The sequence below is a fragment of the Rhopalosiphum padi genome, chromosome 1 (genome assembly GCF_020882245.1).
Source record: "Rhopalosiphum padi isolate XX-2018 chromosome 1, ASM2088224v1, whole genome shotgun sequence".
In the NCBI taxonomy this organism is placed as follows: domain Eukaryota; kingdom Metazoa; phylum Arthropoda; class Insecta; order Hemiptera; family Aphididae; genus Rhopalosiphum; species Rhopalosiphum padi.
Window position 1 is genome coordinate 75,035,030 of NC_083597.1, and position 19,429 is coordinate 75,054,458.

General features: G+C 27.3%; 2 protein-coding genes across 7 annotated transcripts in view; one reads left to right on the forward strand and one right to left on the reverse strand.

The window, feature by feature from the left end:
- The window catches only part of LOC132917331 (CREB-regulated transcription coactivator 1-like), a 31,260-nt gene extending 29,771 nt beyond the window's left edge, over positions 1-1,489 (reverse strand). For all 6 annotated transcript variants that reach the window (XM_060978037.1, XM_060978036.1, XM_060978033.1 and 3 more), the window contains exon 1: positions 722-1,489. In XM_060978037.1, coding sequence (XP_060834020.1) covers positions 722-838 — 117 coding nt within the window. In that variant the 5' untranslated portion in view covers positions 839-1,489. The remainder of the gene's footprint in view (positions 1-721) is intronic.
- Positions 1,490-1,705: 216 nt separating this feature from the next.
- On the forward strand, positions 1,706-7,449 carry LOC132917330 (nucleolar protein 6). Its single transcript, XM_060978031.1, has 17 exons — positions 1,706-2,155; positions 2,883-3,065; positions 3,135-3,447; positions 3,522-3,682; positions 3,749-3,869; positions 3,932-4,101; positions 4,165-4,280; positions 4,348-4,636; positions 4,706-4,933; positions 5,369-5,654; positions 5,707-5,861; positions 5,942-6,105; positions 6,177-6,430; positions 6,500-6,720; positions 6,798-6,986; positions 7,069-7,170; positions 7,240-7,449. The coding sequence occupies exons 1-17, from the start codon at positions 1,859-1,861 to the stop codon at positions 7,396-7,398; spliced, it is 3,408 nt and encodes a 1,135-aa protein (XP_060834014.1). The 5' UTR covers positions 1,706-1,858; the 3' UTR covers positions 7,399-7,449.
- The last annotated feature ends 11,980 nt before the right edge of the window (positions 7,450-19,429 follow it).

Consider the following 19,429-nt stretch of genomic DNA (forward strand, 5'->3'; position numbering starts at 1 on the left):
AATAATAAGTATAAACATTATTACTGTTGTTAGAAGAAAACCTACATTTAAGTATAAATTATTCCATTGATTATAATTTATAAACATTTAGGTAGGTACATAATAAACATAAATATTTTATACTTTCAGTTACCTTTTCATTTGTTTATCTATATTGTATGAAAGTTTACAACAATATTTGTAAATAATAAATTAATAAAGATACAAGATAAAAACAATTCTTTGATAGGATTCAAATACAACATTTTAAACAGATACTAATTAAACAGAACAAACTAAAGCTTTATAAGCAATGAATAGACTATTAAAAAATGTATGTAGTACACGATAGATTATAAATAATTAATTTTTAACAAAATAGTAAATTAATAAACTAACACCTTTGAATGGACTAAATAAATTTAGACAATTTTAATTATTATTAATTTTTAGTTAAGTTACCTAATAGGTTTTGAATAATAATTATAATATTTTGGGTTCCAAATGTAATTAAACGGTGGAAAATGAATAATTTGAACTTTGAAGTCAAACAATGATGGTAATTACTTATTTTTATTTTTTCAGGTGAAATTTATGAACTTATAGTTAATTGGATGGTTCCTGTAAGGTATAGGTATAAATGTGAACACGTTTAGATTCACATTTTGTTGGTGAGTTTGTGGTAAGGGATAAGTAAAAAACAAACATCAGTTGTGGTATATACAACATCATGCCATCATACCTTAACATTAGTGGCGTCAGAAACTTCGCGCATAATTTTCTCGAAAGCAGCAGTTTCTTCTGCTTGTTTTTGATTGTGCAAAGCAATCTTTTCGCTAAACTTTCTTGGGTTCGCCATTGTCCACAACGATGTGGCGTTTGATCGTTTACCGGGGAGGGGGGTCAACAATCGTTCAGGCCGTCAAAAACGGCACTTTACTCGTTCGAGGACGAAAAGCAGCAGCGCGGTAGCTGTTACACGTTCGCCGGTACATCAACAAAATTTCAATAAAACGCGGGCATTACATTTACATGACGTGATGCGCAATTGGTATAATATAATAGACATTTTCTAATCACTGTGGGCTCACGCGGGAAATCGCTACTTAAGAGGAACAGTGAAAAAATATTCTTTAATTTAAACTACACGAATCGATTTATTATTATAATAATATACTACGTATCGCGTAACATTCGTGACATTATATCGTCACGAAAACCAAAAGCCCAGACGAAATATCGGAACCATTGGCACGCACTTGCGACGACAGTAGCACCGTTAACATGTCGAACGATCATAAAAAAAACCAATAAAACGACGGAGGCGAACTGTCGATTAATGATATTTTGTGTAATTGCACTTAACGTCGTTGACAGTGAAACAACAACAAACACGACAAAATAATAATAAATATGGAATAAAAATGTTCGGCGACGGAGACGGAGGAAAACGATCGCGCACGATAACGACGTCTACCTGTTGGCGAATACGGGCGCTTATTGAAAAAAAAAAAATAATAATAATTCTCCGAATTCAACGCGATTTCGGGAGATGGTGATTGTGATTTGTGATAACGACGAAATGGTGGGGGCGTATCTTGGCAGAAAATCGTTGCCAAAGAGGTTTACACTAACTGCGCACTATCGTTGCCGGAACATTGCCTGCCCTGTGCACTGCGATTGACTGTTATCGTTTTATAAACATTTTTTATTTTATTTATTTACGTTTGTTATCTAGAACTACGGTTATCAACGAAACTACTGCGGAAGACTCGATTAAACACGTGCACGTGCACTGACTGTTTAACGTCTCAAACAGATCGTCTACATAATACTTCACAATATTGTTCTATGAGACAAAGTTGTTGAATTTTTCACTATGACTTTGGACATGGTTCCAATGATGGATCCGACTACCGGCGATGAATGTGGCAAGAAGCGTAAAAAGAAACAAAACCTTGACGGAGGAAAGAGGATTAAACCACCCACTGCAGAAGAGTTGAATAAGCTCCGTGAAACTGAAAACCTTTTTTTGTCAAATATGTTTCGCTTGCAAATTGACGAAATGTTAAAAGAAGTGAAACCAAAACAAACTACTTTAGACAAAATCCAAGAATGGTTTGATAAGTTTAGCGTAGCTGTGTTACAAGATATGGACACTGCAGATTATAAAAAAGTACATTTTCTGTGTAGCTATTACCTATTAAAATTTATACTAAACTATTATATTCCACTAACTATTGACATACTGAGTTATACTTATCACTAGTCAAAGCACTTATTAAGTTTTTTCAGTAGGTACCTTTGACTAATGAGGTATCCAAATTTTATTGCATGTTTAAATATAGTTTAAAAACCTACAATTAATTTTATTTTCCATACCATCATTATACTAATTTTATTTTTTATATGTTTTTGATGCTGAGCTAATTGAATGTTACTATTTAATTTTTTTAAATTCCAATTAATCGTGGTAATAGTATATTTATTACAATCTAATTCATCTCTACCAAAGTATCCAATACTTGTATTGAAATAAAATAAAATTAGTTTTCTACCATTCAATGTAAAATGGATCAATTGAAAAAAAATTAGAAAATAAACTAATATTTTGTTTAATTTTTATTTATAATTTAGATATTTGGTTAAAAAGTTTTGGTTATAAAATAAATTGAAAAAAAATCACTCATTTTTTTAATGTAATATTCAAGTTCTTATTTTTATAATGTCGACATTGTTTACAATTTTTTTTATATAGAACTTATAGTAAGCTTAGTTCAAAAATTATCTATCTACTATAATTTGGAAAACCGAAATGTTAAGAAAATAAATTGTGAAAATTCTTTAAGTTTCTCTGTAGTTAATTTTGATCTTAAATAATATTTAGTTATGTTTGTTTTTAGGAATTATTGTCAAATATGAATGTATCTGAAATTAGTACACCATTTCATCTAAACCCTCAAAATAATACAGATGGAACTTTTCGTTTTACCAAGCCGTGTTCTGTAAAAATTGTAGGTTCCCATTCTTTAGGAACATCCATAATGCCATTAATTAAAGTTGACATTTCAATTGTAATGGGAAAAGTAAGTATATATTAACTTTATATTTAAAAAGGAAATTATTAATTGTTTTAATGTTAATGGTTTATTTAGACATTTTTCCATAAGAAAGACTATGCCGATGAAAAATATTTACGTAAAAAGGCTTTTTATCTGCACTGCCTTGCCAAAGAATTAATGAAAATACCATTTATGATTGATAATGATGATGTACAGTTTTCTTTTGGAAGTCATTCATATTATTTACCTTCACTTATTGTAAAACCAATTGGTACATTGGGTAAAAAATGCTGTTTTTGTTTACGAGTTGTTCCCGAAAAAGATATTTACAATTTAAATAAATTTTCTCCAAGTACCAACAATATTAATTGTCAATGGTATTTTAATACAAGTGTAGAGAATTATGGTAATTTGAATATATATATTTTTTATTTTAAAAGATCAATAATTATAAATATAGTTTAAATATTTATATTATAGATTCAAAAAATTATTCAACGCCCTATTACAATTCATTAGTTTTGCAAGATTTGGTAATGGATATAAACGACATTTTGCTAAAAGAAATAATTGAAATCAATCAAAATGTTCAAGATGCTCTGATTTTATTAAAAATTTGGATTGCTCAAAAAAATCTTGGAGTGAGTGTTTTTGTTTATACATATTGTTAATAATCTAAATATTTAATTATATTATTTCACTTTTAGGGGGTTGGAAATGTCACTAACTATATATTGTCAATGTATGTAGTTTATTTGTTTAAAAAGCATAAAATAAACAAATTTATGAGTAGCTATCAAATAATAAGGAATGTTTGGCTAAATTTTGGTATGTTACCTTTTTTAAATAACTTTAACAATAAAATTTAAAATGTATTACTATTTTTTCAGGACAATCTAATTGGCATAATGATGGTATTACTTTAGTAGACAATGAAAGCAAAAAAGATGTAAAATTACCTTTAATGTCTGATTTCCATTCTACATTTCAAGTTGTATTTGTTGATTCTTCAGGATACTTGAATTTGTGTGCCAATGTTTTTAAATCTAACTACATTCATGTAAGTTAAATTTAAAATTATATTTACGTTTTAATGATTAATATTATTTAAATATTTTTACAGATTAAAAATGAATGTAATTTTGCTGTTGAAATGTTAGATAACTCAGACATGAATTCATTCCCATGTCTGTTTTTAACTAAAGCTTCATTTCTCCAACAATTTGATCATCTTATCAGGTAGTTATACACGCTAATAGGTGTTTATTAATATATATTCAATAATTATAATTATACTTTATTTTAGTTTCAATGACATCAAGGTAATAAAAGATATAGTTAGTCAACACAGTGATACAAAATTGAAATTGGATTTGAGGGAAGATTTAGCCTTGCAATTCCAGAAAATTATAGAACCATTATTACTTTCCAGTCTTGGTGATCGTATAACTGAAATGTGTTTCAATGTTTTTCAAGACTCTGTTCTTATTGGAAAAACTCAAGAACCGTTCAGTAATTTTTTAATTGGTTTAAAGTTAAATTCTCAAAAAGCAAATTCAGTAGTTGAACGTGGTCCAATTGCAAATTTGCCTGAGGTAATAATTTGTAAAGTACTAAAATTTGCATTAATATAAATATTATTTATTGTATGTAATGAATTGTAGGCTAAAGAGTTTCGCTCATTTTGGGGCGAAAAATCTCAATTAAGACGTTTTAAAGATGGAGATGTTTGTGAAGCAGTTGTATGGGCTGATAGTAAAGCAGCTATAAGTAAAAAGCGTTGTATAATTAGAGATATTGTGAATTATGTATTTTTACATAAATTATCAATATCTTCAGAACAATTTATTTATATTGCCGATCAAGCGGAATCAGTTTTAGAGAATCCATTTGTGAGTATACATTATCATATTATCAACATCTATATATAACTCTTATAATTTGATACTGCAAAAATCACATTATTTCTATTAATTGGACCTTATGTTAGTATTGGCAGGAATAAGAAAGGGTTTAATGCTTGTTGACATTTTAAACAAAAATATTTTTTGCTTACTTATTATACTATTAAAATTATTATTTAAATTAAGTATCAATGATTTATAGTCCATACATTATACCTTTTATTGCCGAATTTTGGTTAGTATTTGTGTATAATTATTTAGTATACTTTATATAAGAACAGAATGTACATAAAATACAACTAATTTGTTACTGTTTAAATTCTCTAAGTATTGATTTGATCTATAAATAATTGTTTTATTTTTTTTTATATATAATATAATATACTTTTAAGATTAATTATAATTTTTTTTTTTAAATTTTAGATAGTACCAATTGGATTTGATTATGGTACTGGAGAAGCAGCAAGTTTGTGTTGTATTGATAATTTTAATGATGTAGGAAAATTAATTCGTCAACTTGAAGGATTACCTTTAACTGTGAGTTCAGTACAAGGAATATCACCTGTATTGAGATATGCTGATGTTATACCACCATTATCTAGAACTCATGTCGACAATAAAAAACAAAGGAAGACTAAAGGAAATTGTATATTAGCACCGACAGATGAGGAAATGAAAATAGCTCCTGGATTTGTCGAACCAATTGAAGGTGTGTACATCTGCAATAATTATAACTCTTTTTAAACTATTTTTAAATTTAGGTATATTACAATTTGCATCCAGTGGAAAATGGCCTAATGAACTAAACGCTGTAAGAAGAATGATTACAGCTTTTTACATAAATCTAGCTGCAAGGTTACATAAGGATTGTAATTTAACTTGTCAGCCATTTGTTAATCATATAGATATCATGAAAGTATGTTCCAAAACTTATTTTAATTCATATTGTTCATACTGATAAGTGATTATAGTTGATAATTTATGTTTTACTTCTAGAATGGTTTTGTTTTCCGTTTTCGTATTTATTATCCTGGCGAAGTATCATTTATTAAAAAAGAATTAATGCCAGATGGTATGATCCGATATAGAGATACTGAAGAATCCTTGAATTTAGAGAGATCAATGGTGCAGTTGCCTACATTAACAAGCTCATTGCATGGGTATTTATAACTTATCTTTGTATAATTTTTTTAATTATTTTTCTAAAGTAATTTAAATTATTTGTTTTTAGCCTTAGTGTTCAATATCCATCGTATGGACCAACTTGTTGTTTAGCTAAACGATGGCTTAGAAGTCAGTTAATTGATAATTTTCATTTCCCAGATATGTGTATTGAATTGTTAGTGGCTAGCTATTTCTTACAGCCTGAGCCATTTAAAGTAACTTGTCAACCAACTATTGGTTTGCTGCACTTTTTACGTAAATTAGCAACAACTGATTGGTTTAGAGAATTTATTGTTATCAATTTCAATAATGATATTCCAAGTACTAAATTACTTTTTATTAACACAATTTTAATATTATAGTAATTAATAATCCATTTTATTAATCTAGAAGATCATATTTCATCATTGGAATGTTCTATTGCTAGCCAACAAAAAAATTCTTCAAGACCTGCAATGTTACTAGTTACACCTTATGACTTAGATGGTACTTCATGGACAAAAGAAGGCCCTTCATTTACAATACTTGCTCGTCTTATGCATTTGTCTAGAAAGGCTTTAGATATAGCTGAAGAAAGTTTATTAAAGAATGGCACTGTAGAAAATTTAAAAGTAACTATTAATTAGATAAATTACAAAAATAAAATAAATATTTAATTGCTATTTAATCTTTGTTTTATATTGAATAGCAAATATTTAGACCTTCGTTAGATAAATATGATATATTAATAAAGCTAAGGAACATAATGAATCCTCTTAGACATATGGCAGTTGATGCCAAAATGGCGAAAATTTACTCCTTAGAACCGCCCGAAGATAAAGAAAAAATACCAATTATTGGGTTAAATCCAGTTCAAGAATTACTAAATGTCCTAAGGGTATGTGTATACTATTATTATAAAATTATATCAATGTTTTTATTAAATAATAAATACCAAAAATATGGTTAATTCATTTTAGGAAAGCTACTCAGAGTATGCATTATTTTTCCACGATACATATGGAGGCAATGTGATAGGAGTTGTTTTTAAACCTAATGTATTTAATAAAATTGAATTTAAGGTAAATGCTAAAATATTTTACTAGTCATGAAAATTATTTCATATTAAAATAATTATTTTTAATTTGTAGGTAACTAATGTCAATGGTCAAAGATTACACAAGTCTTCAAGTAGCATAAAACATGTTGAATTTAATTTAGACGCTTTCATTGAGGATATAGATGTATATGGTGGATTTATTGTAAAAGAAGTTGAAAAATGTAACAAATCACTGTTTTGTAATAATTAATACTTATCTAAACTAATCAGTTGATTTAAACAATAAAATGATTGACATACATTGTTTGTATTGATTATTTAATATAAAAACCATTAAAGATTATCATACTTATAATTGTTATAAAATGTAGTCTGAAGTTTGGTTAATCGTTGTGATCTATTTGTGTATGTCTCAAATAAACATCATACATAAAATTACGTATTATTAGTTTCTTGGGGGAAAAAGTGTCCACAGGTGCCCATGGCCCATAAGTTAAAAACTATGTTCACTTTTTTAATAATTGTATGTGATTTTATTGATTTGAACCACTCACCTAAATATGGGTGCCAAGATTCAGAGTCGAAAATTTACTTTTTCGACCCAACAATTTTCAATACATAATTTTTTTACGGTCAGTTGTATTAAATTTACTGATAATTACAATTATAAATGTTTTAAAATGTAGTCCGAAGTTAGGTTTATCGTAACCTATTTGTATGTGTCTTGCAAAAAAACATATATAAGTATTTTTTGGAAAAATAGTGTCCGTGTACAAGTCCAAGTACAAAATATAAAACATATTTTTAAACTTCAAGTAAAATATTAAAAAGAACAACTTATAGCAGTTTAAATATTCAAAACTAAATTTATTATTTATTCTCTAAAAGTGTTTATTTACTGGTGTAATTTTAACACCATGTCACCTTTCATTTTGAAATGGTTTATAAGGCGCGATCTCTTGGACGAATTATGTTCTAATTCACGCACTCGTGATGACTACTTACAAGCAAGAGTACGCTACCACAATGGTCACATTCTCACATAATGGTATTCACAATTTAATAGGATTTCAATGGAGAATTCAGAGTATGATGAAACATTTAAAACCATTTTTAATATTTATTATATGAATTTAAGATTATTTTGTCTATACATATAAAAAATAGATGACACAGTAATGTCACTGAGTTGCTACTTGTTGAATGTTGATGTAATAAGTGATACGATGCAAATTATGACAATAATGTTCATAACTGCTTCTCAAAAGAGTAAAACTGTGAAATTTCCAATAACATGTCGGCCCTGCATTATACTTTTTATTAGGCACGTGGCACTACAGTGGCGTAATTAGGAAATTGCCTTATACTAATTTTTTTTGTAAAAACTGTAAATTTTATATAACTTTAAAAAAAAATCCCTTTAAATAACTTTAAACTCTTTTAGGAACACAATTATTATTAATATTAAATTTGGATACTATTACATTATTATATTATATGGCTAAAATATATGTATTTGTTGCGTTTTATATTTCGACCCCTATATATTTTGATATTCTGCACACGTCATGATGCATTTATTGCTTGTACAACTGTACAATAATAGTACCTATGTGGCATTGTAGCATTTGTAGCTGCTATAAAACCTCTGCAATATCGATTATTCATAAATATTTGATGCCATTTTTGTAGGTATATAGTAAATGAAAATTGTTATTTATAAGATTATATACCTAAGTACCTAACTGCTTAAAAAAAAAATACTTGCACATTTCTTACACACATGGGTATAATTATTGATATGTATTATTAAAATAATAATTTATACACAGGTACGTCATATAATGTATTAAATAATGTATAGAATATAAAGGACGTGTTCAGTTGTAGCCTTGTAGGTATCTATAGTTTATCATCACAACGATTTGGAAATAAAACGTTTCAATCCAGTCTGGTTTGGTTTGGCACGGATAGAAGAAACATTGTTGCGTTTCATGGTGTTTTCGGTGGATGAGAAGGGAGCAGGACGAGGAGATGACGAGGAATAGAGGCGTTTCGTTTTCGTAGATCGGACCCGTGCAGATTGGGAACTGCATCGATTCGTGGTACTGCAGGTCGAGCTGGATCGACTCGGACATCCGTCCAAAGTGTTTCGTCGACAATTGTGTGTGGTTCGGCGAGGCCTGCATGTCACGCACGGGTCCACCGGTGACCCGTCGGGTATTGCATAGGCTGGTAAGTACGAAGCTGCGGGGCTATCGCCTGCTGCCACAATATCGTCTTGCTGAGGTAGATTGCTATCCTGAAGCGCAAGATGCACGTATAAAGCCACCAAAACCGCCATCGAAAGATACCGCGACGTCAAAATCATCGTGTAAAACCCTTTAATTATATAGTGTTGTAGTATCGTAGCTATTAGGTATCATATATGCATTGTATTAATATTTAATGTATTAATTTATTATTATAAATTATTGGATATGACTAAAATAAAGAAACTATTAGTGGACATTTTACAATGTGTATATAATATGCATAATATATAGGTCGTTACTAGTTTGTATATTTTTTTCAGAAAAATTGTGCTTTTATTAAAAAATTTTGATATTTATTTATTTTGCACATTTAGGTATTTAATTTAATTAAGAAAAACATTTTGAAAATTCAAATTTAATCTAACTACCCATTTTTTTTTAAACTCAATTCATTTTTATAAGTTGAGTACTTAAAACAGTCATACTAACTTATTATCTAGCCGCATTGTAGTGCGTGACCATGACGAAATTAATTCTACAGCGTATTAGACCATCTTATTATAATAAAGGGATTCAGCGCAGCGCTGTCTGTTGCTATCGATAATTATTATTAACTAAACTTATTATAATGATTTAAAAACACAAAACAAAATTTTTCAGTGATTTTCACCGTATGATTCAAATGTTTTATGTCTTTGGCAAATTTAAGTTATTTATCGCTTTTAGATTTAAAGGACCCAGAATAAGATTGGGTTTGACCGCATTAATATTTAACAAATTATAATGCGAATTTTAGTTTGTAATTATCATATTATAGGTAGATAGTATTTAATATAGATATTACATATAATATAATATTATGATATATATAATTTTTTAAATCATACACACTTCGAGGTAAACTCAATGAGCAATATAATATTAAGCGAACCACTGTATACAAGTATAGTTTCATAAATATATATTTACAGTATTTTATTTTTCATTAAAATAATGCTTCCACCAAGGCCGATTTTAAAATGCACGCCCGATTATTGTGGCGTTCTCGTCTCAGTTCTCTGTACGTCACAAAATCACAAATATAATTACAATTTTAACGAGCCTTAACTATTGTCTTACTAATATCGACCTATTATTCTTTATTCGTATTATTTTTGCGTGCATGTTGTATTAATATGCTTTTATTTGTAACTACAATATATTCGATGTCCATATGAACACACCTATTGAATATAGGAGATATTATGCGCTAAACGTTATATATGGGGCCTAGAGCCTATTCTGTAACATGTTTAGGCGTTACTTGGGAGTTGGGGAGCTCAGGGATAGAACAATTTTTTATGCTAATAATATTATTATAATTTATGAAAAAACTTGAATAACTGGATGAATATACAAGTATTGTTCGTTCAAACCAATAAAATTATCAATAGGCAATTAATATCATAATATAATAAAACTGATAATTTTTGTTTAAATTACCTATAAATAATAACAAATTAATTAATTATTAATACCAAATTATCAAAATAATAATGTATATAATATATTATATAATTATAAATAAAGATAATTTTTTTATAAAATATGTAAAAACCATCAATAAATTATGGATAATTTATTTTAGCTAACTAACAATGAAGCCTTTATTTGTATTTCAACTTGGAAGCTAGTCTTGGTGTTTTGTAAACTATAGCATTCATTTTAAATAGATTATACAATAATAAATTAAGAGGACGTAGTTATACCCGCATGTGTTGTCTCTGTCTTTTAAAAACACACAATATGGAAAATGTTCGTTTAACAGAATTCATTTCAGTATATTATAATTTATGGTAAATGAAAAAAATAAGTTGAATTCGATACAAACCAATTAATAGCCGAACAAAAAATACATCTTCATTAACATCTCTCGAAAGATATTTGCAAATGTTATTATAAATACACTAGAACTAGATTTGACAAAAATCATAGTAATCAACAGTTTGATACCAGCAAACGAGCTTTGAGTGCTTAGCGACAACTACATAACGACATATAAACATGTGGGGGTTGCCGCGTTAAGTTTTTATTTGAAATATTAAATTCTCACTATATGATTGAAACGATGAAACGTATAATATTCGAATATACATTGTAGGTGATTTTTTTTATTCTTTGGCTTTTATTTAGATTGTATTTATAAATTTCTAATATCAATGTTTAATGTTTATTTAAAATAATAGGAAATAAATAAACTAATAGCTTATAAGTAATTGTTTAAATTTTTAATTATATTTTGTGTAATAATGAACTATTATTTATTGGTTAAAAAATAATAAAAAAATTTTACCATATTAGTTTACACAATTTAATTTAAATTAAATTGATCAAAGGTCTTTTAAATATTTCGTCATATGTACAGGCGTGACTCAATCTCATATCAAATTGGTATGAGAATCGGTAAGTTATACATAAAACAAATTAAAATAAATTGATATCTATAGTATTATTATGAGTAAATTTTCAAGGTTTTCAAATTTTACATTAAATAATGTATCAATTCCTAAAACTGATATAATTACACACATGAGATTTAATTTGGACAAACGAGTAACGACATGACCAGAAGTAATCATATTTGAATTTTCGAATATGTATATGCTTAAGAATTAAGATCCCTTTTATTTATTTTAGTCATAGTACGAATCTAAAAACTCAAATTTAAATTTTTTAGCGAATCTGGACTGCGGCTCTAGGTGAATCGAAAATATCAAACAAAAAAACGTTAAACTTTCCAAAATATTGCACCCTACAATAAATGACTGATGTGTGCTAATTATCTTCAATTTAACTCATTAAAATGATTTTGCTATGAAAACTATATTGCAGAAGATGCATGCATATACGTGTTTTCATATGTAATTCGATTCGATCCTATATTGTCTAAAGTGGATCGTGAACAATGACATACTTAAAAACACAATGCAACTAATATCTATAATAATAATATTAATAAATAATATATATGGCTTATTTACAAAAATAGGTATTAATTATTTAAAAAAGACTAAAAATATAATATATTATAAAGGCTATGAGAAATTTTATTTTTATAATACATTTTGTCCCACTGAACATCAGTAAAATACCTAACTAACTATAGTTAACTATCATAAACTTTCTATACAGCTGTGTCCGTGTGTGCATTATGCCAGACGGCCAGTGTAATAATATTATCTATTATATATATAAACGATCGCTAAATTGTATAGAATTAAAGTGAAAGAATCGTACTGAAATTGCCAAAAGTATTGAGTAATAATACCTTTATATAATGATGATTAAGCACAGCTATACTGAAGTACGTATATTATTATGCTGTTTTGGAGAAAAATAACCATATGCACGTTTTTAAATTTCTTTCAAAACAGAATATTCACTTGTAAAAAATAATATTGGCTGATTTTAAATAAAATCATATTAACTAAACCGAATCAAGTAAAAAATGTGTTTTTCGTTCCATAAAGTTATGAAAAATAGTCTTTTTTTTAAAACAAAACGAGAAATCACGTTTATGATTTACGTGACTCAAATGCAACTACAGAGGCTACACAACTTAAAGCTGATAAATATTTTGTAAATGCATTTATTTATATTTGTTATTACACGTGTAATATTGTATATATTCGTATTTTAATAAATTGAATTCTTTGATATTATATTATTTATATTCATTGAATGAAATCCCACACATTTTTACACTTTATTAATCGTATACGTCTTTTACACGTACGACTTGTGATTGGTGCTCTCAATTTATTTCATTTTGTTTCAATTTATGTATTGATATACCTATGCATAAATTATTATTTAACCAATTTAACTTTCTGACCGTGACCAAATGTGATGCAATTGCACACGGTGAATACATACATTAAACAATGACTTTGGTAATTTTCCTTATTTACTGTAGGTATTACTTTTACGTGGGTTCCATGATGTGCTTTTTTAGATTACTTGTTTATAGCTGATGTTTTTTTTTTTTTAATTGTGCGTTAACTTTTTGTTAACAGTCTCGCATATAATAGTAGTTTTTCAAATTGTGTAAATTATTATAGTTTTAATTAAATACATAACCTAAATACCACTTTTTATAATTTATTCTCTTATGAGAGCATATAAAAAAAAAAAAATAAATAAAAAAAATAGCGATATAATCTATCTGTTACTAATACTGTTGCTACTTACATAGAAATTGTTACTTGTATAAATATTAAATAAATCATAAATGGTAGTTATATATTGTTACAAACAGGGACAAATGGACGCAGCTATTTGGACGTCAAGTTATTTAGACATGGCTGTTTAGGCGCAAGGACAAAATTATATAAATTTAATTATTTTACTTTCACATATACCTATAACAATATTATTACAATATATATTAGAATAATTATAAAACATATAGTTTGTAAACATAAATTTTATTTAAATAATCATTAATTCAGAATATAAATAATATAATTATTAAAAATTCATTTCAATCTTAGTGAAAATGGTAGTGGTATTGACTTTCAATTCAAGTATATTGATGAGACAATTGAATCGTTGTTGGAATATTTACCAAATGAATTACAACTTAACTTACTAGGCAATTATTTTTGATGAATTAATATAAATTATTGAAGGTCTTCGACCAGAGGCGTAGCCAGAATTTTTTTCGGTGGAGGGGGGCTGATCAATTTTTGTAAAATATAATTTAAGATTTTTGTAGCGATTTTCATAGACCATTAAAAATTTCGGGGGGGAGGGTCTGTAGCTCCCTCAGCCCACCCCCTGGATACACCACTGTCTTCAACCATTATTTCTACTTAATATTATCTATTGCTAATAGAAGATTAAGCACAAAGATGGACGTCAATCATCCAAGTTTATGGGTTTTTTATAACGTGTCTTCACTCATCAAGTAGAAGTAGGTAGAGACTTTCATTGTAGTAAATATAATATAGAAGTAGGAAATGTAGTCTCCTTAAAAAATAAAAAAAATATTTATGTTGATAAAAGGATTTTAAAAGCTTAGGTCTAAACACTCTAAATAGTCATGTCCATTTGTTATAGTTAAATCGATAATGTTAATACCTAAAACTAAATATTGATGTACCTATAATACCTATAGATTATAGCAGTGCTTCTCAATCTGGGGGCCATGGCTATATGACTGGTGGCTGTGGGCCGTGAAGTATATAATATTAAGTACCTAACCTAATCCTGGTAGGCCATAAAATAATTAATAATTTTGATTAAGGGGGCCTTGACAGTTTCATATTAAATTTAGGCGGGAGCCCCATGACAAAACAGTTTGAGAAGCATTGGATTTAGGTATGAGTGAATACTTCTCTAATGTATGTAATAAACTGATATAATAATTGACTGAGGTACTTATTATAAATTTCGATAATATCCGAATCTAACTCAATTTAAAAATAAATCAGCAATTACTATTATAAAAGCATACAATTCGTGTTATTATATTATTTAGGTATTCATATGCGGAAGACTCTATTTCCAATTTATTATACTATCCTTAGTAATAACTAATAGCTAATAAGTTATACTAAAAATACCAATAAAATATCACATTAGATATTTATAATAGTGTTAAAATCTTAAATTTCTTAAGCATATACTTAAATTTAAACAGATAAAATATCTGCAGTATTTATGATATTTCAAACATATTATATCCAATTACTTACAGAGAATATAATATTTTTACTTTTATAAATTATATATATATATATTGTTTTTATTATAAAACATTTTTATTTTTCATAGCCATATATTATTATATAGCATTATAGCGTATGTGATAATATGTATAGTAACATTTAATTTAAATATGTACGCAATAGCCATAGGGGTTCAAGATATTGAAGAATAGAAAATATTTGACAATCAGAATTCATTACAGATGATTTATTGTATATATATAAAAAAATTAAGTATAATTTTATTTTTTAAGTTTTAGTTATTAACTATTTAAGTTAAATCAGTTAAGACACCATCATCAGCTTAAACTGATAAATTTTAATCAAAATTAATAGGATCTTCGGGCATTCAAACAAAACGTTCTTAATAAAAATGTGTAGATCATAATATAGGTATAAAGATTCATTATTTATTTTTTGAATTTTTGGATTAATATAAATGTTGAAATTAAAAGGCATTATATTATCTATTTTTTGTGGACATATAGGTATACTATATTCTTATTTAAAAATATCAAAAATCTTCTAATCAATAATTATATACTACAAATATTCTTGTACTTACGTATAAGATAAAAGTATACAGTATCACTATAATAGGTAAGTATATTTTTCACATTCAATACATACACATCGTATATTAAATAGGTATACAATAAATTAATTGACAATGTTGCATGTAATACTAGTGTATTGTGTGCACTTAAAATAACTGCAGTCGTATAAGGGTTTGCTGAATACATATTTATATATTATGTATATAAATGGGGCGTTTACAACAAATAATACTATATGATATATAATATCAACAACAAATAAATAAATAACAATAGTGTGACATGCTAAAATGATAATGTGATGATACATACACGTATTCAATATGTCCATAATAAATGTCCTTGGATCGGTTACGTATAATAATCCTTGAACCAATTATCGTACGGTCGATAAAAATAAGGGATTGATGTACGCCCTTGAGTTCAGAATTCGTTTGTATAAATGTATAATATATGATATGAAACTGAGATGACGCGAAACCTTCAATCGTCTTGCCCATGATATTTTATGCGTTTATACTGCAACGGATCACTTTCGTTTGAAGGTCTGTTTTTGTGCGTATATACATAAATATACATATAAATGACCTAATGACGTACACATAATACGGTGTATACATAATATAAGGGTCAGTAGAACAAATTCAAGGTTGGTTTTTGCCCTCCCCGGGGAGGAATGACACTAAGGCGCACTGTTACTTTTCTACTGTCGACGTAGTGTTTACGTGTATATTACATAATATGTTTATATATTAATACACCGTGTGTATATAAAATAATGCACATTATCGTACAATAGAAAAGCTATCCCTGTGGAGCGACATTTACATGTGCGCTGGATTTATCCATATAATGTTATTATTTTAATTTTGTTATTGTACACAAACAAACGTCGGGGACAGTGATGGACGATAATTCAACGATCAGTGAACAATGAAAGTCAATTCATTAAAAAAAAGTATGTATTTTATATGCGGTTCTTATCGATAAATCTCGATCGGGCGCATACCAAATAATAATAACATAGATTGTTTTATAAAGATGTATTTTATAATCGAAACTTTAACTTTTTTTGAAAAATGTATAGAACTATAGAAATTATTTTAAATAGATTGTTTAAAACATTATTAAATGGAAATGTACCTATACTAATATATTACCAAAATAGATAAAAGAAACATTAAAACCAGACCTCCAATCAAATATAAGTTATAAGTTAGTATTAACTTTCTAAAAGAAACATATATTTAATTTAAGCTAAACGTATACTGTAAATATAATTAAACTGATGGCCTACAATGTTATTTGGATAAAAAAAATAATTATATTTATTTATTTAATTTTCATTAAAACATAATGTAAATGTAGATAAACGTTGAGTAAATACTAAATCAATATTAAAAAGTTAAAATTAGTTAGTAAATAGATAAAGATAAAATCTAAATATTTTACTATTTTCTAAATTGTTTACAGATGAAAAAAACCATGATATATAATACAATTTAAACGGTATTAAATATTAATTCTTAATTAATTACAAAATTAATTATGACCGAGTGCTATAACGCTATGCTTCGTAGTAATAAGAATTATAAATTCACATATACATACATATTATGTACCTATAAAACGAATATATTTTAATTAAAGTCCTGTTCATTTTTTTTTCAAATGACGTATAATTGAAAATTGAAAATTATATACCATTGAGAAAAAATTACTTCAAAAAATGTATTTTAAAGTCAGAATAGCCTTGGATAATGTTTTTTATGCTCATATAAACGGGCATAATGGTATTTAAAAAATAATATTACAAAAGTTATGGTATCGTGTATAATGATATGAAAATATAAGATTTCATAAGATATAATATTATTAGTCTTATTTACATTATTATAATAAAAATATAATTTTGATGTGCTGATAATGGTTTCTTTTATCACAAGCGATGAAATGTTCAAGTGCGACCGTTAATAATATTAATATTTTATTTTGAAGATCAAAATAGATTATACGACTTCCTGCTGTTGACTTTCGTTTAGTGTGCGTCCGAAAGTCATTTATATATACTGTATGCACGCTTGTATTATACGTATAATGTATATATATAAACGTTTATGTTGACCAATCGTAAATGTGTAAGAAAAACATTTGTGTAGCCTGATTAAGTACCAAACACGGTTTTATATTTTATTAATTAATTGTGAGGAAAAAAAGACGCGTTCCGGTTGCGGATGAGTAAGAAAACAAACACTGCGTTGTAGAGGATGAGCGGTGTCGACGACGACACGTTTTTATATAAATGTTTAATGTATATAATATATATATATATACTTAAAGGACATACGCGGTGCAGCAGTATCTCGAACGGTTTATTGTCTTAATCGATGACGTACCCAAGGTCCAGATTAAAAGCAAACATCAGGCAGGAGGGCTACTTTATTACCTTCAGCTATAAAATTTGGCCCTAATCCCCTAGTAGTGGTGATGAGGTGGTTCCTCTACTGTATTATATATTATTAGATAACAAATCCACAATGCACTTACCCTTCTACAACTCACCACCTCCCTCACTGTCGTTAAGATTTCATTCCTGACAACGATATAACCTAATTTCCACACTAGTTTAATAAAACAACAAAAATCCGGTTAGAATATACCTATACAGCAAAAATTGAAAGAACAGACGTAAATCGCTTGTCTCGTGACATTTACAGAAGCACTGGATATATCGGTGTTTTCTGATATTTAGTATTAAGTATATTATTATTTTTCTAATCAAACCTCTTGTTGATATTTGTTTAAAAATGTTTCATCCGTATTTCATTGTCAGTAATTTGTCTTAACGCAAAAAGAAACTATAATAAAAGTATACATAATATTGCAGAACACTTTAAACAGTAAAATGAACAACTTGAAAAATATTATAATATTATTATAACTCATACTTCACTCATAATATCAGAATTTAAAGACTGAAATACATGGTTATGATATTTATTTATCAGAATGAACAATGGTGATAAGTTGTTAGTCATATTCATCATCTAAGAGTCATGTCGACGGCTGTGGGTATAGTAGGTACCTATAATCTATATATATTTTTACTATTGTGGTTAAAAGTGACAAGTATGACACATGATGGAAATTGCTTATACAGATAAATTTACTGTAAAATTATCAGTTACCATAAAAATTTGTTTTTTTTTTAAAACATACATATTAGCAATTTTAACTAATAAATACAGTTAAGCATTAATTATTACATAAAAAATATTTTATCCACAGTTTCCTAAAGGCTAACATATTATATGTCGGATACACTGCAGCACCATAACGGCTTAAGAAGCTAAGTTTTGACATCAATTTACAACTATATTAGGTTAGGGTTAGGATATCCAATACTGTATTAGCCATTACTCATTAGGTATGAGTCCATTCCCAACCCGGATGGTATAATAACACTAACATCGGGACTTATTATTAATAAGTGCCTACAATGTTGGGTGATATTTTACGAATAAATATAAAGAAAATTACCTAAAAAAAGAAAAGAAAAAATTGTTTAGTACAAATTTGCTGGTTAAGACCCGGGCCTGGCTATGTATAAATAATAAATATAATATACAACAGTATACTATTATAATATTATTATGTAATTTATACTTATAATAGTATAGCTGCAATATATTTTGCAGCTGCGTAGATATTAAATACAT